The 26624-nt window shown below is 39.0% G+C and overlaps 1 protein-coding gene across 1 annotated transcript in view; it reads left to right on the top strand.

Moving 5' to 3' along the window:
• The first annotated feature begins 787 nt into the window (after positions 1–787).
• Positions 788–26624, top strand: part of Adgrg4 (adhesion G protein-coupled receptor G4) — a 109712-nt gene continuing 83875 nt past the window's right edge. The window contains exons 1-2 of the mRNA XM_059251366.1: positions 788–857; positions 15878–16492. Of these exons, the coding sequence (XP_059107349.1) occupies positions 788–857; positions 15878–16492 (685 nt within the window). The remainder of the gene's footprint in view (positions 858–15877; positions 16493–26624) is intronic.

Here is a 26624-nt window from a genome sequence, read left to right on the forward strand (position 1 = left end):
AAATCCAATATATTACATTACCCTATAGGAGGAAAAAAAACCCGCCTAAATCAGTAGCAAATCATTCAAGAATGTATTTCATTCAGAATCAGAAAATGCCTGTTAGCATCCTACTTCCAGCTTTCTGTAATAAATTCCCACAGGATTTGTGGTTTGGTTTTAGCCACAATTTATATCTAAGCCACAACTGTGCTCAGGGAAAAGGGATGCAGACGTTCAATACATTTCCTAAATAAGAAACTTCAGTTGCAATTAATTAAACAGAGAAGCTGAGTGAAAATAATGAGATGGTGGCCAGGTTTCTAGAAACAGCTCTGCTTTGAGAACAAGACTTGTTTGATGAGTTACTTTTGTCAATAAGGCCATCTTGCATGGTGCTTCTTCAACCCTGACATGATTATTACACAAATACATGTATCACAGCAACACAGTGTAGTCCACCAAAATAGATAATTGTATGTTAACCAAAAACACAAAAAACCTTGAAAACAAAACCCACCCAGAAACTAAAGACCATTAAAACTGCAAGTAGTTTCTTTCTAATTGTGTTTTTTTATATGGCTCTTCCCACTGAGCTGTTTCCATCACTATATTCCCAGTGAGTAACACAGTGGCACATAGTAGGGACATAATGAAATCAGTCGGTATGGCTGTAGCCACTGAGAATGACTCAAGGGTGGGGCCCTTACATGGAATCTGAGGGAGAAGTGTGATCATATGCACTTATAAATTGCTTTTTTTGAATCTGATCTGGGCATGTTTTGACTCTTTGAATACAGGGTAGACAATGAAAAATCACATACTATATCAGAAGCTTTATGGATTGATTCTTGTTTCGAGTTTTATCTTTCTTTCAGGTAAGAAAATACATTTTTTATTCTTCCTCCCAACATATAGAAGGTTCTAGAAATCAACTATTAGAAAAAATATTATCACTGAAGATTTACTGGCTGCCTCCTACTGGTCAATATAGCTTTAGGACATGCTAGAGTTTCAGTGTACAAATGTATTCATTAAGTATTTTATGTGAATGAAGGCAAACTGGCCTCAAGCAAAAACTAGCTTGGACTACTGTCTTTGGTGTTTTCGGAAATGTCATTTGGTAGTCAACATACCTCTAATGGAACATTTGGGTTTTCTTTTGGACTCTTTCCTCTCATGCATAATGCTTTATTTAAAACTTCCTGATGCCATCTTTCTATATCCTGTATATGTTTATGGAAATACTAATAGAATATAGATGAGGAAACTGAGGTGTGCTGAAATCTCTTAACTGATTGATAGTGGCACATGGGTGTATGTCTAGAAGGGTTTGTACCTTACACTCTGTGACAGAGGAGTGGAGAAAGAAACTGTTCCTCCATTGAAGTTAAATAGGTGACAGGCAGTTGACTGAAGTAGCCAGTAATTTGAAGAATTAAGGAGAAGATTTTCTTGAAATATAGCAATCTCATCCATATGAAGTAAGTTCAGTTGATAACATTGTTCATTTAGCAAATCAACTCTTAGCTGAAAGGTCATGCATGGCAGTGACCGACAATTCTGGATGAAACTAACCTGGGGTTTAATCTGGACAATGCTTGGATTTCAGAGCTAATTTCTGGAAAAATACATCATCATCACCATCAATAGCAAACACCGACTAGCTCTTTGCTGCATGCAGGGCCTGATGGGAAACCACATTTCTTATAATAAAGGTTGAAATGGGACCTGCAGGGCACAGTGGCAACTTTGTCACTTGGCATTACCTACCTGCTAAGATGTTGATTTATCTTTCCCCAGCCTGCTTCCCTGAGGCAAGAAGCTTTTTTATTTTTTTTAATTTTCTTATCCAAAATCTACACCACAGATCTTGTTACATAAGTTAGGCATTTGGTACACATGTGCTTATTTTATATATCAACTCAGTTTGAAGTTATAAAACTTTAGAACTCTGTTTGGTGGTGATGTATATTACACAAACCTGAGTTTTATGTAATGGGGCATGGAGCATGGAATAGCATGAACTAGGAACAGAGTGATATAGGAGTCTAATGTAGTCATGGCATGAAAAATATAAGAAATGTGGTATAGAAGAGCATGTACCAAGTTTTTGAGTAATGTCCTTAGTCAAAATTATGTGCACAAGGTTTTAAACTTATGCAATTCACTTTAAAGCATTATGAGTTTGTTCAGAATGTTTACATCTCAAATTCATGAATCCAGGCAATAATTCTGGATTTAGATTATCAAACTGGTAAGTACAACTGTTCTTCAATTGGTGAGCAATGCATTACTTTCTTCCTGGAAAAAAATTTTTCCTTTTGAAATCATGATATAACTAAGGTTCAGTTCTCTTCAAGTTCTTGACGAGTCACCAGCCTCCTAACTGTGAGGGTCATTGTGGGGAGAGATTAAGGGCAGATCAAGCAGAGAGTGACTCAGAAATGCTTCAACTGGATGGGTTGACAGTGGAGCAAACTGTGTTCATAGAACAATACCAAGGGTAGGCAAGAAGAAAACACCTGTCGTAAACTCCAAGAGGTAAGAGCAGGAACAACAGGAAGGGACAAATGGTAGGCTTGGGGGTCAAGTAGTCACAGGATATAGCAAGAGGTAAAGTATAAGGCATGAACGGGTAGAAAGAAGACCTAGGAGTTAAGTTTCCCCTGCTGTTTTAGTTGGCTTGGGCTACTGTGACTGAATGTTTTAAACAACACCTCTTTATTTCTCATCTTTGTAGAGTATGGGAGATTCAAGGTCAAGATGTCAGCTAATTTTACTACTAGTGAAAGCTCTCCTCCTGGCTTTCAAATGGACCTTCTCCCAAAGTCCTCACAAGGCTGAGAAGGAGAGAAAGAAAGGGAGAGAGAGAGAGGAAGAGAGGGCAGGCTCGATGTAACAGGACAAGCTTTGCTATATAGAATGTTATAGGCCAGGTTGGTTGTTCACACCTTTAATCCCAACACTCAGGAGGCAGAGGCAGGAGGATATTTGTGAGTTCAAGGCCAGCCTAGTCTACATAGTGAGAGCTCTAGGACAGCCAGGACTACATAGAGAGACCCTGTTTCTAAAACAAACAAACCAAAAAACAAAACAAAACAAAAACACCCAAAATACCAAAAACAGACTCAACAACAAAAGAGTGTTTTATGATTTGTTTGTTAATATAGGTAGAGTGTTGTTATTGTAGCCCACACAGGCCTTAAACTCATGATCTTCCCGACTTAGCCTCTCAAGTGCTGGGATTATAGGCATGTAGCACTATGCCTTCCTTGTAATGTGTTTTAGAGTATTCTTGATGAATGGAAGAATGGCTGACTTCTTTGACATAATCACATGGCATTGAAGCTCAATATTTGGTACCCTTGAATCTTTTACTCTTATACTGAGTTGTTAATTTGGGCTGGAATCAACTTTACTAATATGTTCTTACATATACAGAGACAACTTGACCAGGGGGCTTTTGACACAGGAAGGCCCTAGAACTATGTCAAAAAATGTGGCCAAGCCATACTTGGTCAGAGAATGCCAGGATGTGGTTAGAATCAGTTAAGGAAACTTCCTCTGAAAGGCATTTGTGTAGTCATGGTAAGATTACCGCCCCCCCCCTTTTTGAAGAGCTCATTTGTTGAGAAAGGCGAAGTGGAGGATGACGTTTGAGTAGGCATTGCAAATTTCCTTGTAAACTCCAGAGCTGACCTGTACAATGTGGTGAATACTTACAGCACATGACTCTTTAACTCAGTCTATTAAAATAAGAGTAACACAAGTCACATGTTGAGTACTCAGCTCCTAAAGGTGACTGGTGGCTACTATATAGACGAGTGCCAAGAAATAACACTTCCGACATCACAAAAAGGGACTCTGCTGTTCTGTAGGTTGTGGGAACTGGTCCTTTGACAAATGACATAGAACACAGGTTTACAGAAATGTAATTTCCATCCCATAAAGTATACCAATTTAAAAGTACAATTCAATGATTTTTAGTGTGTTTACAAAGTTGTGCACTAATCACTATTATCTGATTTCAGAGAGTTTTCATCATCCTCAAAGAAAGCTCAAACTCTATATTCATCTCCTTTTCCCCCCAAGTTAGACCTTGGCAAGCACTGGTCTGCCTTCTTTCTCTCTGAGTTGGCCTCTTAAGAAAATTTCATTTAAGTCATAAAATATTTGACCTTTTGTGATCAGTTTTCTTCACTTAACGTATTTTTTTCGGGGTTCACCCATGTGCCATCTATCCTTCATTCATTCCTCTTTATTGTTAAACAATATTTACTTTTATCAATATACCTTGGAGTTTCCCATTCATCAGTTAATACATATTTAAGTTTGTTTTTACTTTCTGGCTAGTGTGAATAATACTGCTGTGAGCATTTGTATGCAGGTTTTTTAATGGACATATGCTTTCATTTCTTTTGGGAGTGTGCTCAGGAGTGAAATTGCTGACTCATATGGTAACTTTATGACTAATATTTTGAGAAGCTTCTAGGATATTTTTCAAAGAAATGTAAAGCTGCTTTGCTTTGCATCCTTGCTAGCAGTATGTGAGGGATCTGATTTCTCTACACATTTGCCAATTCTTGTTGCTATCTTTTGATTATAGCCATCTTAATGGCATAAAGTGATATATTACTGTGGTTTTGTGTTTTCCTATGATGTAGATTGTCTTTCATGTGTTATAATAGGATGATATTTATTTAGAAAGGGTCTTGCTTTATAGTACAGGCTAGCCTACGTGTCACTGTGTATCCTAGGCTGATAAAGGAATCGTGATCTTACTGCTCCAGCCTCCAGAGTGATGCAACTATCACAACACACCACTATACCAAACCAGAAGTTTTTGCTGGCTTGCTTATTTGTTTTGTAATTCTGGGGATTGAACACAGGGCCTTCCACATATTACGTAAGTGCTTTATCACTGAGCTACATGCCTGCCCCAGACATTTTATCTGTCAATATTCAGAGCTCCTGGACTGCAAAAATTACACCTTTCAGATTTTGCTGAGTATATTTTTTAGTTTGAAATTTTCAAATACATGTTTTCCTTAGCGGACATAGTCACAGTGCTTTTGGAGCCAGTATATTACACATAGGAAAGGCTAACATGGTAGAATGTTTTTGAGGGACTGAGCATTCCATTTAAGTTGGTTAAAAACCACTTATATTTCTCCAGGCTAATAGATAATAGAATTTTCATTTATCATCTGTGAAAATGTTAATGGAGAAATTTCATAGCTTGAAAAGTAGGTCTCAAATGTTGGGTTCCCCCTGTTGACCTTGCAGATAGAGCTAGATACCAGCCTAGAGTTTTATTATGTATGGGACCTATTATCCCCACAGCATAGAAACTTTGGTGGGGAGGCAGAGGTCCTAGTAAACTTATTTTCAGGTAATAATCTTCATTCTTTTCCCATAGGTTCTCTGTACATCATTGACCCATGCTGCTGCACCCACTTCTGTTTCCCAAATCTCTTTTCCTTTATATATATATATATATATATCGTGTGTGTGTGTGTGTGTGTGTGTGTGTGTGTGTGTGTGTGTGTTGTGTTGTGTGTTCCTCCCTTCTTTGACATGGTCTGGCCACCATGATCTCCATTCAATGGCCTCCCAAGTGGAATCTCTGTTCCCACTATAGTCAGTTTTCATTGCAGCAGCCAGAATGATTTTTCAATATATCAGTTCAAACCATGTTATTCTTTTGCTCAAAACTTTCCATGAAGCTCCTATTACAGACTACAATCCAAACCCTAAAAGACAGGACACGATCTGGTACCTTGCTGCCTTTTGGGTCTCATTTTCCACCATGCTTCCCCACTGTCTTACTCTAGATATAGTGGCTTCCTGGTGTTCCTTGAAAATGCAAGTGCAGTCTACTAAAAGACTTCTCTGCATGCATTTACCCATGTCTGATTTACCACTCACCCTCCATCTTTGTAACCCTAGTTCACCGATGACTAAACTAGCTCTTCATCAGAGAAGCTTTTAACTAGCTTGTCAACTGTAGACATTCCTATTCCCCTCATTTCTGATTTTCCCATTATCTAGCTCATCAGCCTGTTAATTTCCCTCCGAGCACTTCGCACAATTTGTAATTATTTTATTTACTTGCTTATTGACTGCCTCTATCCTCGCAGTGTAATCTAACAAGGCCAGAGACCTTTTGTGTCACATTCACCATATGACTGTGCTCTAATACTGACATAAAGCAGATTAATTTTCTGAAGGGCTTCTGTATTTATAAGTAAGGTGAATTATTTTGTTGGATGAGCAGTGGGAAGTGTTGTTAGTGGGTGGCAGATAGCAACTCTGATTCTCTGTGGCTATTCACACTATGGCCATGATGTTGCAAGTAACAGAGACCCTATGCATTATCAGGCTCAAAAAGTTATGAGTTTGCTAACCACGGATTTGGTCTACAAATGCTTCAGAATATCAGTTAGTAAGAATTTATGATAGTAAGAGCTCTTCTCCTCCCTTTGATGAGTGGGTAGTGGTCTTTGCCATTTAAGATGCATGGAATGCCCTTTGCAGAATGCTCACCCAAGAGTGGTCAAATTCTGTAAACTATTAACAATAGAAACATTTTTATTGTTGTTATTTTGCATTGCTAGGGATGGAAACCAGGGCCTTGTGTATACTAGGAAAACCCTCTCCCAATTACCTGTATCCTTAGCATCTCTCTAAAGTACAAACATGACCATCTTCTTGGGTGGGCTCTTTCTCCCAGGACTACTCTGCCTTCTCTGATGGGTTACATTTCCAGCTTTGCTGTATTACTTCACTCCAACACTGACTTATAGTTGCTGTTCAATTATCACTACTGTTTGTTAGCATCATTTTTCAGAGCGCTTCTGGATTTATGAGTAAGGAATACATTTACTGAGTGAGACATGGACTTTGAATCCAATATTTTGTTGGGCTTTGAGCACTTTATAGTATTGTCAGTTGAATCATGCCTTCCCCAAATTTATATGTTGAAGTCCTAACACTCAATACCTCAAAATATGATATTGTTTAGAAATAAGGTTATTGTGAATGTGATTTATTAAGATGTCATCATACTGGGGCAGTGAGCTCCCAATGCAATATGAAAATCTTTTTTAAAAGGAGAGATTTGGATCTAGACATGCACACAGGGAAAAGATCATGTAAAACTAAAGACACATACTGGGGTGATTTGTCCGTAGGTCCACAAACACTAAGGTATTAACTACAAACCACCAGAAATGAAGAGAAGGCCATGGGAAGGATTTCTCCTGGACACTCCTTAGATGAAACCACATTTGCCAACACTTTGACCTTGACTGTTAGTCTACAAAACTTTAAGAAAGTAGATTTACATTGTTTAAGCTATCTAATTTGTGGTGCATTGTTATGGTAGTGTAGACAAATTAATAACACAGTCACTGGTGTTCTGTTGGACTGATTAGCGTAGACATCTTCAGTCAAAAAGAAGAAAGCAGATGCTCTAATGCCTGCTTGATCATAGGAGAACCCCATTCATTCTCTCCTCTAAAACGATGTCAGCTAGTACATCTGGAACCCCAGTCACCATTCTTTACACCACTTGAACATGTTAAGAGAAAAAGTTTGCAAAGAAAGAGGACAAAAGTTAGCACAGAATGCACCCAAAGATCATTTAGTAGTATTGTCAGCTTAAATACATTATTTGGATCATCTGTCTTTTAGAGTTTGAAACATTTTATTCATGTATTTAAAAACTAATTCTATTAATATACTTTTCCTTTGGGAGTCTGGTAGGGAGAAACATGGGCACAGGTTCAGTATAGTCACATTTTCTGGATTCTATGTCCATATCCCAGCACTGATGCAAAACAGACAGCTCTCCACTTGCCTGCCTGTCCTCACGTAACTCTGTCTTCTAAAATAAGGCAAACCACATAAGAAGTAAGCAGATACAAAAGACCCACCTGCCAGTGAAGTGGGACCCCAACACCTCATATTATGTACAAATTTGAACATAAAAAATGAATGCAAGACTTAAATGCAGGAACCATGCAGGTAACCCTTTTACAGGCAAACACAGGTTCAAAACTTCAGGGCCTGGGATTTGGTAATGAATGCTTAGAAATGATACCAAAATCACAAACACTAATAACAAAAACAAAATAGACAAGTTGGACTTAATCAACACAAAACTTTTATGTATCCAAAGACATTATTGGGATAACAACCAGAATGAGAGACTGTATCTGCAGATCATGTCTGATATGAGTCTACTATCCATAAGACTAAAGAATGCTTAGTTTAATTTCAACTACCCAATTAAATATGGTCAGAGGACTTAATAGATATTTCTCTAAAGAAGATATGGAAGTAGCTGAGAAGAATATGAAGAAATACCCCATGTCATTAGTCATTAGGGAAGTGCAAATCAAAACCACAATGAGATATTATTTTATACTTTTGATTTAATAATAGTAATAATTAATAATAATAATAAATAATAATAACTCAAGTGCTAGTGAGGATGTGGAGAAACTTGAACTCTTATACATTGCTAGGAGAAATGTAAAGTGCATTTTGGAAAATGGTTATTTTGGAAAATAGTTTCATTAGTCTTTTTTTTTTTTTTTTTGGTTTTTCGAGACAGGGTTTCTCTGTGTAGCTTTGCGCCTTTTCCTAGAACTCACTTGGTAGCCCAGGCTGGCCTCGAACTCACAGAGATCCTCGTGGCTCTGCCTCCCGAGTGCTGGGATTAAAGGCGTGCGCCACCACCGCCCGGCTTCATTGTTTATATTAAATATAATTACTGTTTATATTAATTTGGCTGTTTATATTAAACATAAAATTATTATATGACCCAGTAATTCCAAAAGAAATAAAAATGTTCTGAACCAAAATGAATGGCATACAATAATCATGCTGGTGTATGCCTGTAATCACAGCATATGAGAAGCTGAGGCAGGAGGATCATGAGTTCAAGGCCGGTCAGGGCTGTGTGTAGAGACCCTGTCTCAAAACAAACAAACAAAAACAAAACCACAATGAACAGCATGGAACGAACTGAAGCAAAATGAACGACACAGAAAGACTTGAAAACACTTTATTGAAACAAAATGAGTGCTAACCATCATAAAAACACTGTTTCTAACAGGTAAAGATGAAACAAGCTGACAGATGTTAGTAATGAAGAAAACTTAATATCCATGTAATGGGATGCTATTTAGCCATGAAAAAATAAGGTACCCGTCCATGTTCCAATATGTTAAATAGAGAAAGCTAGATATAAGAAGCCACATACTGCATTCCTGTGATAAAATACCCAGACAGAAACAACTTAATGGAGGAAAGGGTTTGTTTGGCTTACAATTCCAAGCCACAGTTCATCATTTTGGGGAAGTCAAGACAGGGACTCAAGCATCCAGTCATATCATATCCAGTTGGAAAGCAGAAACAAATGCATCTTTGCTGACTGCCTGCTTTTTACTGCTGGCTTCCTCCTGCCTAGTGGTGCTAGGTGGTGCTGTCCAGAATGGGCTGAGTCTTCCTACATCAAGCAACAACTAGATAATTCCTTAATTGAGAAGCTTCCCAGGTGAATCTAGGTTGTGGCAAGTTGAGGTTTAAAACTAACTAGCCAACTGAGTAGGCAAATCCACAGAGATAGAAAACAGCTTACAAGTTACCAGGAATCTAGGGCGGGGCAAACATAGACTCACTGCTTAATGGGTGCCAGTTCTCTTTTGGGATGCAGAAAGTATTCTGGAACTAGATAATGATTATGGTTATATACTAATTCAAACATGCTAAATGCCACTGAAATTATGTACTTGAAAATGGTGAATTTTCCAGTAGAAATAAAATGATGCCTGGTGCTTCTTGGGATGAAAGCATAGGTATTTTAATCAGGCTTCTGATGAGTTTTTCTTAAAGTAGAACATGCTTATGCTATAATGTTAAGTGAAAAAAGCAAGGAGCCCAGAACAAGCAAAACCCACACATAGAGAAAAAAGTCAGAGGAAATACATCAACACATTATCATCTGTGTCTTGGTGATAGAGCTCTCTAGCTGACTTTGGTCTCATCTTTTTATTTTCTGATGACTTTTACTATTCCTTTAAAACAACGCATACAGGCTTAGAGAGATGGCTCAGTGGTTAAGAGCACTTGGTGCTCTTCCAGAGGACTTGAGTTCAATTCCCAGCACCCAAATGGTGGCTCACAACCACCTGTAACTCCAGTACCAGGGGGTTGCATGTCCTCTTCTGATCTCTGCAGGCATGTGCATGCAAAATATTCACACATTTAACATTTTTAAAAATTAAAAAACACATGAAATCTCACTACTGTGATGGAAAAAACACCCCCTTTATGTAGGAAAAATAGCAAATAGAATTTAGAGTAAAAGGAAAGAGTAGGCCGGGCGGTGGTGGCGCATGCCTTTAGTCCCAGCACTTGGGAGGCAGAGGCAGGCGGATCTCTGTGAGTTCGAGGCCAGCCTGGTCTCCAAAGCGAGTTCCAGGAAAGGCGCAAAACTACACAGAGAAACCCTGTCTCGGGGGGCAGGGGGGGGAAGGAAAGAGTACATAGGGGTAAATAGACACAGAGGATCCCAAATCAAGAGAGAACACACTTTGGGGAGCAATCATGCAATGTGGACTTTAGAATTGCCAGGGAACAGATGGCAGCATCCAAGCAGACATCTGCAATGGATAGCAAAACCATATGCAAAGACACAAGTGGCCTTTTAAGCATGCCCTTGAGAGGCCCAATGGAGAAGGCTTGCTTAACCAAACAGAACGGCTAAAGCCCTGTTCCCTTTGTCATAGTCCTACCTCCTCAGAGCCCTGCCAGAGGCTGGAGGTTGCAAAAGGTCTCAGAGGGGGTACAGATGAAGTTGCAGAAGAAAGAGGTTTCTACTGACGACACTGGCAAATATTGCAGTTGACAGTTACATAGCACTTCACAGTTTATAAACATTCTCACACCAATAACCTAAATGTTAGTATTGCATCATCTTTTATGATGCACCCCCCCCCAGGTCTGGTAATTAGTATTTCCATCTTACCATGGGAAAAGGAAGCATAAAGGAGTAACAGGAATTTATTTGTTTAACACTTGCATAGCACTCACTGTCTGCCAGAAACTGTCTTGAGAGCTTTACATGCACTAATTGCCCCATCCAAGGGGCTAGGAGAAGAAAGAACTGGGACACGAGTCTAGCATTTTTGACTCTACACCACACTATTCTCTCATTTAAGTGAAGTTTATCTTTATCTACAGAATCCCAAGTAAAGCCAATAAATCCACAAATGGTTCCCCTCCCCCTCCCTCTCTCTCTGTCTCTCTCACTTATCCATCCATCCATTAAACCAACTATCTACCTCTATTTTCCTTATTATAAGTGACCATGATTGTTATTTAAAATATGAAGATATTAATGAAATAAGTAGCATAGAAAATAAAAATCCCCCAGAATCACAATTTAGATAATCGTTTTTAAATTAATGTGTGTTCTTTCAGATTTTTTAATACATTTTTTGAGACAGGGTCTCACTATGTGGCTCTGGACAGCTTGGAACTTGCTATGTAGATCATACCTGCCTTAAACTTACAGAGAACTATTTGGTTCTGCCTCTTGAGTGCTGGGATTAAAGGCATGTGCCACCATGTACTATATATATGCTTGAGTCCTGTTTCACAAACTACTCAGCCTTGAAAAATCTCTCTGTGACTACATGAGTCTACCTTATGTGTTTTCACACTCTGTTGTAGAGAGAGAGCAATATTCCCAAGCATTACTAGTCATCTCTTAATACATTCAGAGACTTAAAATTTTCTTCATTAGCAATAATTCTTCAATAGATATCCTTGCAGATCTGAGTAACTCTTGAAAATAAGTGACCGTTGAGTGCTCAGCCCTAAACAGGGTATCTGTGTAACCCACTTCAAGTCCCAGGGAACATTGTGGATGAGAGGATGGAAATGATAAGGGAGCTAGAGGATCAGCATTTAGCTTTGTCTTCTGCATATGATGTGACCCATGTAATCACGTACACACAGCAGCTGTGATTACCTGCATAAGGCCGATACAAAGAAGGTCGGAAGAAAGGAGGAACGTGAGAATAGGAAGGAGACTAGTCGGAAAAAAGGGGGTTGATGGGAATGGGAGGGCTTGAAACAGGGTACTGAGGGTGAATGTGATCACAGTGCACTATATACAAGTATGAAGTTGTTCAAACGAAAAACTTCCAACAGAACCACAATATATCCTTGTACTTGCATCTCTGAAAATCTGTCTCTGTGTTTATGTATATTTGTCTAGAATAAACTGATGGAACTGGAATTACAAGGTCAAAAGTATATGCACAATTATACACAATAAAAATTGTCACAGACATTCACAAATTGCTCTTCAAAAATGCTTCTTAATTGGCCCTCCCACTTGCAGCATGTAAGAATGACTCATTTCCCCACAGGCTTGTCAATACTAGGTATTCTCAACTTGTGAAAAATTCAGCAGTTTAGAGCAGGGCATTGTAGCACATACTTGTATTCCCAACACAGTGAGGGGTGAGGTAGAGCCAGGAGGATCATGAGTTTGAGGCCAGCCTGGGCTACATAGTAAGTTCCAGGGCAGCTTGGGCTGTATACCAAGACCCTATCTCAGAAGAGAATAGGTTTTTTTTGTTTGTTTGTTTTTGTTTTTTGTTTTTTCGAGACAAGGTTTCTGTGTGTAGCTTTGTGCCTTTCCTGGAACTTACTCTGTAGCCCAGGCTGGCCTCGAACTCACAGAGATCTACCTGCCTTTGCCTCCCGAGTGCTGGGATTAAAGGCGTGTGCCACCACTGTCCGGCAAGAATAGTTTTTAAAAACTGGTCTACTAAGCCGGGCGGTGGTGGCGCACACCTTTAATCCCAGCACTCGGGAGGCAGAGCCAGGCGGATCTCTGTGAGTTCGAGGCCAGCCTGGACTACCAAGTGAGTTCCAGGAAAGGTGCAAAGCTACACAGAGAAACCCTGTCTCGAAAAACCAAAAAAAAAAAAAAAAAAAAAAAAAAAAAAAAAAAAAAAAAAACAAAAAACAAAAAACAAAACAAAAAAAAACCTGGTCTACTAGAGAGAAATAGTACACCATTCTTCTAATATGTTTGAAAATAGGGAAATGATATACTTTTTTATATTACTAGTTTTTATATTTCTGACTTTGTAAATTGATCATTCCTTTCATTTGATAACTAGTTTATATAAGTGAAGTGGAGAGAAGAGGCCCTCAGAGACTACGTAAGATTGTGATGTATTCTTTTTAAAGGGCTAAATAAACCCTAGAGATTTATGCCCACCATAAACTGCATTCTTAAATGTTGTATTTGATGTCATTTTATTGAGCTGAACAGAAAAACATTGTTAACCAACAATAACAACAACTGATACCTGGACTTCATGGTGATTATCATCTTCTAGGTTTAATGATTTATTAGCCACATGATGATAAGATAATATAATATAATGGCATAAGCTGGTAATAGTAGGAGTTCTTGCATGTTGGTGCAGTGTATATGTGTGTATGTGTGCACATCCAAGTTGAGAATATGTGTATGTGTATACACATGCAAGCTGAGGATGTGTGGAAGTGTGTGTGGACAGTAATGTACATATGAGTCTCTGCTTTAGAGGATGTTAAGTATGGGAATGGAAAGAGAGGGAGAGCATTGTATGGCCAGAAAATGTCTGGAGACTCTCATTTGGCATCATTTCTCAGAAGCAGGAAAGTGGTTTCCTCTGTCAGCCTCTGTAATGCACTGTCATAGCTATCACTGTTTCAGACTGGTGGTCCTGATATTCCCACTATAAACTGGTAGATATGGGATATAACTGCATTATGCCATGAAGCTTTTGGGTTTGGCTTGGGCTGTGTGGGGACTGGAACTAGGTTGATGTTGGAAGATCTTCAAATATTTGTATGTTAGCCTGGGGCTCCAAGGCTTGTAATGGTGACTGTACTCTCACCCAATAGTGTCTTATGACACAGGGGCATGCTTGCTTTCAATTTTCACACATATTGTAAAGTTGCTTGTCAAAATACTGTACCACAGCTTGAAACAGGCTCAGGAAACATTTTGGAAGAGGAGGTGGAAAGAATGTAAGAGATGGATGATGGAGAGGCATGTTGTGAAATGCTGTCTTCCGGACATTCTAGACATGACTTGGATGTTGCACCTGTGACCTCACAGACGCACTGGTGGCCTACACAGGACTAGGCCCACCAACATTCCATCATGAATGGAGGAGGGGCCTTCTCCCTCCCAGAGCAGTTATAGACCGTTAAAAGTTATATAGAGAGAGTGGGAGTCATAGTCCTCTGTAGCTTGAGTTTTCCTGCCTGGCCCACAGTCAGGGCAAATCTCTGTCACCCGCCAGTCCCACAGCTACTCAGACCCTACCAAGTAAACACAGAGACTTATATTGCTTACAAACTGTATGGCCGTGGCAGGCTTCTTGCTAACTGTTCTTACAGCTTAAATTAATCCATTTCTATTAATCTATACCTTGCCACATGGCTCGTGGCTTACCGGCATCTTCACATGCTGTTTGTCATTATGGCAGCTGGCAGTGTCTCTCTGACTCAGCCTTCCACTTCCCAGCTTTATTCTCCTCCTTGTCCCGCCTACACTTCCTGCCTAGCCAATGGCCAATCAGTGTTTTATTTATTGACTAATCAGCAACACATTTGACATACAGAACATCCCACAGCAGTCCTCAGTGATATAGCCACTGGTACATTGTTCCCACTAAAGCAAGTACATCCCACATACTCATGCATGCAATCCTAATTCAGTGTAGTGTGTTCACAGAAAATAGACATGAAAGTAGGAATTTGGTGGGAGGGGGAAATGGATAAGAGAGGGTAATGGAAACTTTGATCAGATAACATTTTATACATATATAGTACATATACAATTATATATAATTGTAGAAGAATAAATAAAAATAGTATCAATGAGATGTCTTTCAGTGATGTTTGAGAGGACTTTGTAAATACCATCTCATTTAATCTTCAAATAGTCTTTGAAAACCTTGAAGATAGGGGATATCTGGCATAGGTCTAATGTAATTAATGGCTCCTTGTGGCTCCTTTGGCTCTAAATCTCCATTTTTCTGAAGCAAAGACTGAGGCTGGGGGAGATTCCGTTACTTGTTCGAGGTTGGAGAGCTGATGAGTGCCAGAGTTCCCAAGCTGTCTGATTTAGACAGCAGTAACTGGTTCCATGGATATCTTGAGGTCTTTAAGTCAATGTGAGCCTTAGGAAGGAAATGGGAGGATGCCCTTGGGTAGAGCTATGTCTACTGTTCCTGAGGCCAAGCAGACACCCTAGGGCATTTGTGCTGTCCAGTTCTGCAGCCCTCAAGCCTTTGTCAGGGCCTTTTAGTGAGACACAGTCTCAAGAGGCAGAAGAAATCAGTAATTTGGCTAAGAAAAAGGCATTGGAGAAACAAATTGCTGTTGCATCATGAATGTAATAAGGCAGTTAGGTGGGTGGAAATAATTCTCTTTTGATAATATGCATGAGGACTGTGTAGCAAATTTCAAGTCCAGGCTGCCTTTCATTGGCCTTCTCCTCCCACTAGTCACATTTCTAACTGTGTCTCCAAACTGTCCAGCTGGTGTGTGCTTGGGGAGCACTAATCTAACTTTTCATATTATCCCAGGTGAAATAGAATCAGGGAGAAACTCTTCTGCCAAAAGAATCACACATCAATGTCAAATAGAGATGATTTTTTTGTATATCTACTTCTTCCTTATTTGCATCAAGATTGACTCATAATTATATTGTACAATTTGACTATACTGCCAAAGAAGATAGGAAAAAAATTAACTGAAATTTCATTTGTTTTCTCTTTCCTTTTTCTCCAAATTTGGACAGATTCACTTTCACTGAAAGGAAAAAGGCTGGATTTTTATGGAGAAGGCGAGACATATGTCCGTTTGACCAGCCCCATGCCTGAACTCAGCCGACTCACAGCATGCATTGATCTGATATCCATGACTGACAGCTCACATCCCTGGATGGCCTTCTCCTATATTACTAATAACACTCTCCTGGGCAGAGAAGATGTAGACCTTGGACTTGCGGGAGACCATCGGCAGCTGATACTGTACAGCTTTGGCAAGACCTTTTATATCAGCTATCACCTAATTCCGTTTCACTGGCATACCATGTGCTTAATATGGGATGGTGTGAAGGGCAGATTCGAGCTCTTCCGGAACAAAGAAAGGATACTTGCGATAATGGATCAGCCACACAGCCTGCCTCCTGATGGGACTTTGGTTTTAGGGCACTTTCCTAGAAATGGAGAGGGCCAGATTAAAACTGTGGTACCTCGCTTTACCGGCAGCTTGTATTACTTTCAGCTCTGGGACCGCATCCTGGAAAATGAGGAGTTTACGACGTGTTTATATGGAAATGTAGTTAATTGGGAAGATGATGTTTGGCTCATCCACAAGATAAGTCCAACTGTTGACAGGAGACTGCGCTGCTGTGAGTAACTTACACATTTTTTCCCCCCAGCAAGGGTAGAATTGATACATCACTGCTCTGCTCATAAATAAGGCTGAAATTATCCATTCCTAGATCAAGGCTCTGTCTTCCTCCAAGGCACCCAAGGTTCCCACAATTTTGTCTTCTGCTTTTTGATGTAGAGAAAACACTGTTTTCTTTTCCCTTTTATTTTTTAATATAACTCCAAATTCATAGAAAATATATAAGAACAACAAAATCTCTATTTACCCACACTTGTCAATGGTTAACCCTTATTCATCCACATACTTTATCATTCTCCTCATTTTCATCTCTTTTCTCTTCCTGCTGTGCATTCCCTCTGTCTGTCTGTCTGTCTGTCTCCCCCCCCCCTCTCTCTCTCACACACACACACACACACACACACCCCACATCACACCCCTTATTTGTTTTGGGGTCATCTGAGAGTAAGAAGAAGGCATTGTTCTTATATATTACTCTTTGTCTCAGTATATGTACCCTAAGGATTAGAAATTATCTTAATTGTATCACAGTGATAAAAATAAAAAATTTTAACATGGATACAACATTAACATCTAATTTCTAGCTGATCTTAAAATTTAACCATTCATCCTAATAATTTCATTTGTAACTTTTTTGTTTGGCCTAAGATCTGTTTTACAACCATGCATTGCATCTAGTTACCAAGTGTCTTTACATCTCCTGTCTTGCTTTGTTTTCGTTTTTTTTTTTTTTAACCTAGACATTCCTAGTATATAGTCCAGTTGTTTTGTGGACCATCCCTTAGTTTGGATTTGTCTACTTTCTTGGTATCTACATTCTGGCTTTCCACTTTTGGTAAGAATATCGCAAAAGTGATGCTGTTTTTTTCTCGTATCAGCAGAAACATGGGGCCAAATTGTCCCCATATTCATAATAATAAATTTAATCACTTGATTTTGATTTCTGCCAGATTTTGTCACTGGAAATGTATTATCCTTTTCCTTTGCAATTAATTTCTAGGGAGATGTTTGGAGACAATGTAAATATCCTCCTATCCAACTTTTATCCAATAGTTTTACATATACTCATGGCTCTTGCTTAGATCACTCACAACTATGATGGTGTTAAAGTTCCATATTTATTAGCTTGTATTTATTCCATTTTAAGGCAGACTTTTCCCTTCTTCCAAATTAATTAATTAATTCATGTTTATTTGTGTAGACATGAACTTATGCATTCTAATTTTATTCACTAGGTTTCCAATTGTTACTATTGTTTGTTTTGATATGACAATTGTTCCGTATTTGGCCAGTGGGAGCCCTTCGGTCTGACTTCCCTGTCCCTTTGACACATTCAATCATTCTTTGCATATTTTCTGCCTTTCTGGCAAAAGAAGAATACTGCATGCTGGTTTCATACCTTTTCCTGTTCAGCCTAAGAATCAACCATTTTGCCAAGAAGACCTGGTTCCTTTTGGTGAATATATATAATATATATTATATATATATATATAATGTATATATAATTTAGATCATATGGTAATTCATATATAGGATAACACACACACATATACTGTAATTTACTTTTCTTGTTGATATAATGATGTTAATAACAATCTTGGAATTATATATGTGTATTTATTCTTCTCTCTGGTTTTGAGAAGGAAATATAGGGTGGCTTTTCTCAGGACAATGCCATTTTCCTTTCAACTTCTATCATGACCAACAGCAGCAGCCCTGAAGTACGTTATCAGTGGCAATAGGATTTTTCGCATTTCTAGAAATGTATGTGTTCTGTTCTTTTGATTTTGGGAACAAGTTGGACAAAGAATGGGGCCTAGATCTAAACCTAGGAGTGCTCATACAGGGCATGGGGATATGCTTTCCCCAATAGTATGGGTGCTGACTGGGTTAAAGACAGCAGCACACTGTACCAGGTTTCTGTGCTTTGAGACTAGTGCGGAAGAATATGAAAGGTATTCTTTCTGATTTTAGCTGAAGACACTGTTGTTGTTGCTACTTTCCCTCCTTTTTGAGGTCTTCCAATGAGGGAGAGTGCTTCTAGCTAGCTCTAATTACAAATCTGAGTTAGACATTAAGAAATCAAGACTGAATGGCTTATACAACGTATAAAGGAACTTTACGCTGGGCAGTGGTGGCGCACGCCTTTAATCCCAGTACTCGGGAGGCAGAGTCAGGAGGATCTCTGAGTTCAAGGCCAGTCTGGTCTACAGAGTGAGATCCAGGACAGGAGCCTAAACCACACAGAGAAACCCTGTCTTGAAAAAACAAACAAACAAAGAAGGAACTTTACTTTTGTTCTTTTTTATTGTTAATTTTTAAAATTTATTTTACATACCAACCAGTTTCCCTTCCTCTCTTCTCCTGTTCCCCCCACCCCGCCCACCTCTTTTCTGCTCCCCCATCCACTCCTCAGAAAGGGCAAGGCCTCCCATGGGAGTCAACAAAGCATGGCATATCAGCCCTTATAAATGCACAAACTTGACAGTGGCTTTTGAAAACACAACGACCCAGCTGGGATCTCCTGCTCTCCTAAGCTCTCTTTCCCTCGACCCTTGCCCTTCATTACCCCTACTCACGTCCAGGTTGTTCATGTAGGTCTCATCTATTTTTCTGTCATTGGGCGATCCCTGTGTCTTTCTTAGGGTCCTGTGTTCTAGGTAGCCTCCCTGGAGTTGTGAGTAGCAGTCTAGTCATCTTTGTTTTACATCTACTATCCTCCTATGAGTGAGTACATACCATGTTTGTCTTTCTGAGTCTGGGTTACCTCACTCAGGATGATTTTTTCTAGATCCATCCATTTGCCTGCAAATCTCATGATGTCATTGTTTTTCTCTGCTGAGTAGTATTCCATTGTGTATATATACCACATTTTATTTATCCATTCTTCAGTTGAATGGCATCTAGGTTGTTTCCATGTTCTGGCTATTACAAATAATGCTGATATGAACATAGCTGAGCAAGTGCCCTTGTGGTATGATTGAACATTCCTTGGGTATATGCCCAAGAGTGGTATAGCTGGGTCTTTTGGAGATTGATTCCTAATTTTCAAAGAAAGCACCATATTGATTTCCAAAGTGGTTATACAAGCTTGCATTCCCACCAGCAGTGGAGGAGAGTTCCCCTAGCTCCACATCCTCTCCAGCATAAGCTGTCTTCGGTGTTTTTGATCTTAGCCATTCTGACAGGTGTAAGGTGGTATCTCAGAGCTGTTTTGATTTGCATTTCCCTGATGATTAGGGATGTTGAGCAATTCCTTAAATGTCTTTCAGCCATTTGAGCTTCCTCTGTTGAGAATTCTCTGTTTAGCTCTATAGCCCATTTCTTTCTTTCTTTCTTTCTTTCTTTCTTTTTTTTTTTTTTTTTTTTTTTTTTTTGGTTTTTCGAGACAGGGTTTTTCTGTGTAGCTTTGCGCCTTTCCTGGAACTCACTTGGTAGCCCAGGCTGGCCTCGAACTCACAGAGATCCGCCTGGCTCTGCCTCCCGAGTGCTGGGATTAAAGGCGTGCACAACCACCGCCCGGCTTATAGCCCATTTCTTAATTGGACTGTTGGGCATTTTGATGTCTAATTTCTTGAGTTCTTTATATATTCTGGATATCAGCCCTCTGTCAGATGTGGGGTAGGTGAAGATCTTTTTCCATTCTGTAGGCTGTCGCTTTGCCTTGTTGACCGTATCCTTTGCTCTACAAAAGCTTCTCAGTTTCAAGAAGTCCCATTGATTGATTGTTTAGAGAGAGAGAACAAGAAATAAGAGACCATGATAAATGAAGACCACATGAGAATAGGAAGAAGCAAAGTGCTAGAGAGGTCCACAGAAATCCACAAAGATACCTCCGCAGTAGACTACCGGCAATGGTCGAGAGATAGCCCGAACTGACCTACTCTGGTGATAGGATGGCCAAACACTCTAATTGTTGTGCTAGAAATCTCATCCAATGACTGAGGGAACCGGATGCAGAGATTCATGGCCAGGCCCCAGGTGGAGCTCCAGGAGTGCAATTGGCGAGAAAGAGGAGGGTTTGTATGAGTGAGAATTGTTGAGACCAAGATTGGAAAAAGCACAGGGACAAATAGCCAAACTAGTGGAAACACATGAACTATGAACCAATAGCTGAGGAGTCCCCAACTGGATCAGGCCCTCTGGATAAGTGAGACAGTTGATTAGCTTGAACTGTTTGGGAGGCATCCAGGCAGTGGGACCAGGACCTGTCCTCAGTGCATGAGCTGGCTGTTTGGAACCTGGGGCCTATGCAGGGACACTTTGCTCAGCCTGGGAGGAGGGGACTGGACCTGCCTGGACTGAATCTACCAGGCTGAACTCAATCCCCAGGGGAGTCTTTGCCCTGGAGGAGATGGGAACGGGGGTGGGGTGGGGTGGGGTGGGGTGGGGGGTGGGAGGTGGGAGGACAAGGGAATCCGTGGCTGATATGTAAAATTAAATTAAATTATAAAATAAAATAAAAAAATTAAAAAAATCCATAGAAATTTAAGTACTCTTAAGAAAAACAAAAAAGAAAAAAAGAAAAAAAAGAAAACACAATGACGACTTCTCCCCCTCCCCCAACCATATGGCTGATAAATAACCAAGTCTAACCAATATTAAGGTGCTGCACAACCCCCATTTTTTTCTCTCTTCGACACTTTTTAATATACAGTCCATTGTCTAGGGGTGAGTTCTTGTGGATATGACAATTAAGCAAAAGAGTAGAAAACGTTCTCTCTACTATTCAGGTTTCTACAAGTATTCTTTCTAAACCTTTGAATAGGAGGTCCTAAACCGAGGGCCAGAGGAGTCTAGACTGAGTTGAAAAAGCTCTTGAAATTGTCTAAAGCAGCCAAATAGATTTTTCCCCTGAAGACAGAGGCTCCAGTTTCCAGCATATTCTGACATATTAGTTGTTGCCTTTTACTAAGTTCTTACCAAGGTCTAGGCATTTTATAGATTAAAAAAAGAGAGGTGATAAGCATTCTCTAAGGTTACCTAGTCAAGTAAGTTGTGCAGCTGGCATTTGAGCAGAGATGTGTTACAAAGTCCATGTTCCTTTCACTCCTACACTGTGCAGGACTATCTAAGCCAGTGGGTCTGAATCTTCCTAATGCTGAAAGCCCTAATATAATTCCTCATGGCGTGGTGACCCCCAACCATAAAATTGTATTTGTTGTTACTACAAACTGTAATTTTTTACTATTATGAATTGTAATATAAATATCTGAAATGCCGGATATCTGATATAAGACCCCCATGAGAGGATCATTCAGCCCCCAAAGGGGTCGTTGAGAACCACTTGTCTAAGGAGAATCTGTGGTCCTTACAATCTTATGGAGTTTTAGGGGTTTGCTTGGCAGGGAATTGCTGGTGCTGAGAACCCACCTGCAGGGATTAGGCAAGCAGCTAGAGTCACCGCCATCCTCACCACTAAAGGAAGGGTAATAGCATCACATTCATTTCCTTTCTGTCTTCATCATATGACAGCTAGGAAAATGGTGGCTAAATATGAGTGATTACAACATGCCTAGCTTTAGCTTTTGTCTAATAAATTTGTATTTATAGTCCATAGAAGGATTATGACCCTTAAAATAAATTTTAATGAGCACATTACTAGGTTACAAATCTCAATAAATCTATTTACACATAAAATATATATATACACATATATATTTATATTCATGAGAACAAGGCTTTGGGGGAACATGTAACAGAAATCCATGAACCCTATCTGGGTTTAATGAACATGTATTCATGACAGTTGGAGATGAGTCAGGAATATTTAAACAGCATGGTGATAAATAATAACAGTAAAAGTGCTAGTCATTATGAATTTATTTCTGGGGAAACTAAAGTTTCTTTTCTTTATTTTTAAAAATTTCACAATGCAATATACATGGTTGTGAATAAGATAGATTTTAACAATACAAAAGTATGCAAACAAAACTTAAAATTTAGTTTTCCATAGAGATATTTATTCTTAAAATATATTTTTATGGTATATATAAGTACATATGTACATATGCATGTATATGTATAATATGTACAATTTAATAAATAAAACATATCTACATATTGTCCTAAAGCTTGATTTAACAGTATTATTATCATGGGCATAAAAGTACATTTAAATCTGTTTTTGGTATATATGTAACATAATTTACTTAGCTGACATTTGTCCAATGATGGACATTTCAATTGTTTCAATGTTTCCATCACAAACTTCCTCATGTGGGTATGCATCTCGGTATACTTAGGCCTGAAATTTTGTAGAATTCATTCCTAAGAATACTATTTCTTAGGAAAAGTCGATGAGCTTTTGTAATTTTATTGATCTTAGCACTTTGCCAGTTATTTTATAAATTTTCACTAAAATTAATATACCTCTCCAGGTTAAATTAATAGATATAGACAGTAAAAATACATAAAGGTATAAGTCTTAAATAAAATCTCTTTTCCCTGCAACCCCTTACCCCAAGTGACTCTCCTCAAAAGTAACAAGCAGAAAAGAAACTCAGGTTTAAACATGAATGTTTTCAGTTAGGCTCAGATTTTTTTTAACTTACCAGTACAGATTGGTGATATTTCAATTTCAAAAAATGTAGAGCTATCTGATTATTTTGGGGGTATAAGCTATTCAACAATATCATAGAGTAAGGGTATACTATATTTAGTCCATAAGGTCAAGTCATTTGAAAGACTTTTGGTTTCCAGTTTTTGCCTATGACAAAAGCCTCCATGATTTTTAAAAGTAGTATGTGGTGACAGAAATCCTTGAAGCAACCATTTAACACCAACATAAACTTTGGTTCTTCTCTTAATTTCCTTTCAGACACATGATACAGCAAAGAATTGTTCTAATGTGTGAATGTATAAAGACATTGAGTCTTCCAAAGACACAGAAATAAAATTCCTCTTAGTTATATATTGGAGAAATCCCCTCTATTGAAGGGAATGAAATAATATGAATTGAGTCCATCTTGGGAAATCTACAGTCTATTAAAAACATAGCAGCCCTCCATCTGTGGAGGCATTGATTTGTTGAGCTTTATTAATTGATAGAATGCTCCAGCTGACTTGGATTACTTTATGAACTGTCCATTCTTGAAATATGCAGAGATGGATTGTATTGTCGGTGTGGTTTCTAAAGGCCTTTGTTTGGCTCACTATTAATCCCTCTGTCCAATTATCAGTTCTCATACGGACAATTCTGTGGTGATGGGCTCTACAGCTAACAGGCAATTTGGTCTTGCCCTTGTACATCAATTCTTTCTGCTATCCTCGTTTTTCATCAGGAAAGATAAGCATGAACAGTTTGTAGTTCACTTCGACCTCCCTTATTGGTATTCTCCTGCACGGGGTGACATTCTGTAGATTCATAGACGGGGTTCGTAGCCTGTCTCTCTCTCACAAGACTCATTTTTCATTTCCTTACTTGAAAGCTGAAATCAGGCACCATTTTGGCAAAGCAGGGTTTTTTTGTTATTATTCAAAGATACTCATTTTGGATTTTCATACCCCATGGGCAAATCTGTTTGTGGCAGTTTCTGGTCAACACTAGTTCTCACAAATCTAATCAACACATTGAATTATATTTACAGAGGTCGTGATTGAAAGAAAAGCCAGATGTAATATGTGAGCTAGAACAACACACAGATTTAATATGAGTTGATATATCCAAATCACAACCAGAATTTGGTATCTTACTAAATGGTCTACTTAATATTCTGTTGGCAGGTACATCTGTCACCAAATGCCTCATAAATATTCAGCTACTCTATAGCTCTGATCTCCAGCTCCAAATGATTGCACTAACACAATTTAATCTAGAGTGAAAGAGCAAATGGGAATTAAGCCCATAGGCCCCTGTGCATTCGCATGGATTATCCTCACTTTAACATACAGGCAGTGAGACTCATGTATATAATTTCTGAAGTGATCACTTGTTTATAAACAGAAACAATGAATGTGGCAAAATAGGGATCCCATGGATTTGGGGATCCCTGCAGTACAAATGGATATTTGGTATTGCTTTACTATCTGGACAATGTGAGATTTTGTATTTGCTTTGTTCTTTTACATTTTAAAAATTTATTTATATTATGTGTATACTGTTTCACCTGAATGTATTTCTGTGTACCATGTGTGAGCCTAGTGCCCACAGAGGGCAGAAGAGGGCATTGGATCTCCTGGGACTGGAGTTACAGATGGTTGTGAGCAGCCATGTGTCTACTGGGAATTGAGCCTGGGTCCTCTGGAAGAGAAGCCAGTGCTCTTAACCACTGAGCAATCTTCCCAACCCCCACAACATGCTTTGTTTTTAACCAAAAGTTTTTTTTTTTTTAATAATTTTTTTTTTTTTGGTTTTTCGAGACAGGGTTTCTCTGTGTAGCTTTGTGCCTTTCCTGGGACTCACTTGGTAGTCCAGGCTGGCCTCGAAATCACAGAGATCCGCCTGGCTCTGCCTCCTGAGTGCTGGGATTAAAGGCGTGTGCCACCACCGCCCGGCTTTAAACCAAAAGTTTTAATGAAATAATTGTAGATTCCAGTGCAGTTGGAGACTCCTTGTATACCTTACATAGTTTACCTTAATGGCAGCATTATATAAAACTTTAGTATGAGAAAAAGGATACTAACAATGTTGCTATAACACATCATTATTTTCAGATTTCTCTAGTTATACTGGTATACATTTTGTGTGCATATTAAATTTTGTATGATTTTATCATATGTGTACATTGGCATATCCACCATCAGAGTCAATTTTGCATAGTTTTTATACCACAGACCTCCATCATGCTGGACTTTTATAACCATACCCAGCTCCTATCTGTCCTTGGCCTTTACACATATTTTTCTCAAGTCCCTGTCCCTTGGTGATGATGCTTATGTCCTCTATTTCTAAAATTTTGTCATCTAAAAAATATAAAAATATGGGGCTTGGGATGCCCTCTTCTGGCCTCTGAGGGTACTGGGTATGCATGTGGCACACAGACATGCACGCAGACAAAACCTCCAGACACCAAAATAAATTAATTAATTAATAAAAATTTAAAATATATATATGAATGCAATTCTGCAGCATGTAGCCTTTAAAGTGTGACATTCTTTTGCTCAGCCTAACTCTTTGGAGAGTAGGTAGCTATGTGTATACATAGTTTGTTCCTTTTCATTGTGGATGATGAGGTTGTTTCACAAATTTTCTTTTAACCTGTGGAGAGTACCTGGACTGATTCTAATGTGGGGCTATTACAAAAATGTTAGGAATGGTTTCTTGTAAGCAAAAGTTGTTTTCCTCTGTGGTCAGTGCTTAGTTTAACTTGTGGACCATGTGGCAGTTGCTGGTTTAATTTTATAAGGAACTGCTGTACAGGTGGACATCCATTCCTATCCACAATGGCAGATTAATCAGTTCTTGGCTTCCTTGGAGGCATTTAGAACTACCTATTTAAATCATGCTTGTCGGTGTATAGTGATGCTTTGCGGTGGTTTTAATTTGCATTTCCTTGATGCCCAATGATGTTCAACATCTTTTCCCTGGGCTTACTTGACATCTGCTTGTCCACCCCCTCTCTCTTTGGCTTTTTGAGACAGACTTCCTCTGTGTAGCACCGGCTGTCCTGGAACTCACTCTGTAGACCAGGCTGGCCTCAGACTCACAGAGAACTGCCTTTCTCTGCCTCCTGAGTGCTGGGATTAAAGGTGTGCACCACCACCCTGCTGTTCTTGTCTCTTGCTTTTTTTAAAAAATAAAATTAGAGTGGTTTTTTATTACTGTTTAGGTTTTAAAATTTGTATTTATTAAATTTTATGAGTTCTTTGAGAATTTCCTACAATGTGTTTTGATCATATTCACCCCACCCCCAACTTTGCCCAACAGATCCATTCCCCTTCCCCATCCACCCAACTTAGTGTCAAAAGTTCTTCATACAGTCTAGTCATTGTTGGTACAGACTTTGAAAATACTTGATAACTACTTGAAAATGTCTTCTCTTTCTTCATAGAATTAAAAAAATATCTTTTATATGGGCTTTCATTGGGCAGAAGCTCTGGGTTGTGAAAAAGTCTAATTTATTTTTGTAGATCATGATTTTGGGGTTAAATCTAAGGCCTCTTAGCCCTAGACTCTAGTGCTTTTTACT

This window comes from Peromyscus eremicus, chromosome X (genome assembly GCF_949786415.1).
Source record: "Peromyscus eremicus chromosome X, PerEre_H2_v1, whole genome shotgun sequence".
Taxonomy (NCBI): Eukaryota; Metazoa; Chordata; class Mammalia; order Rodentia; family Cricetidae; genus Peromyscus; species Peromyscus eremicus.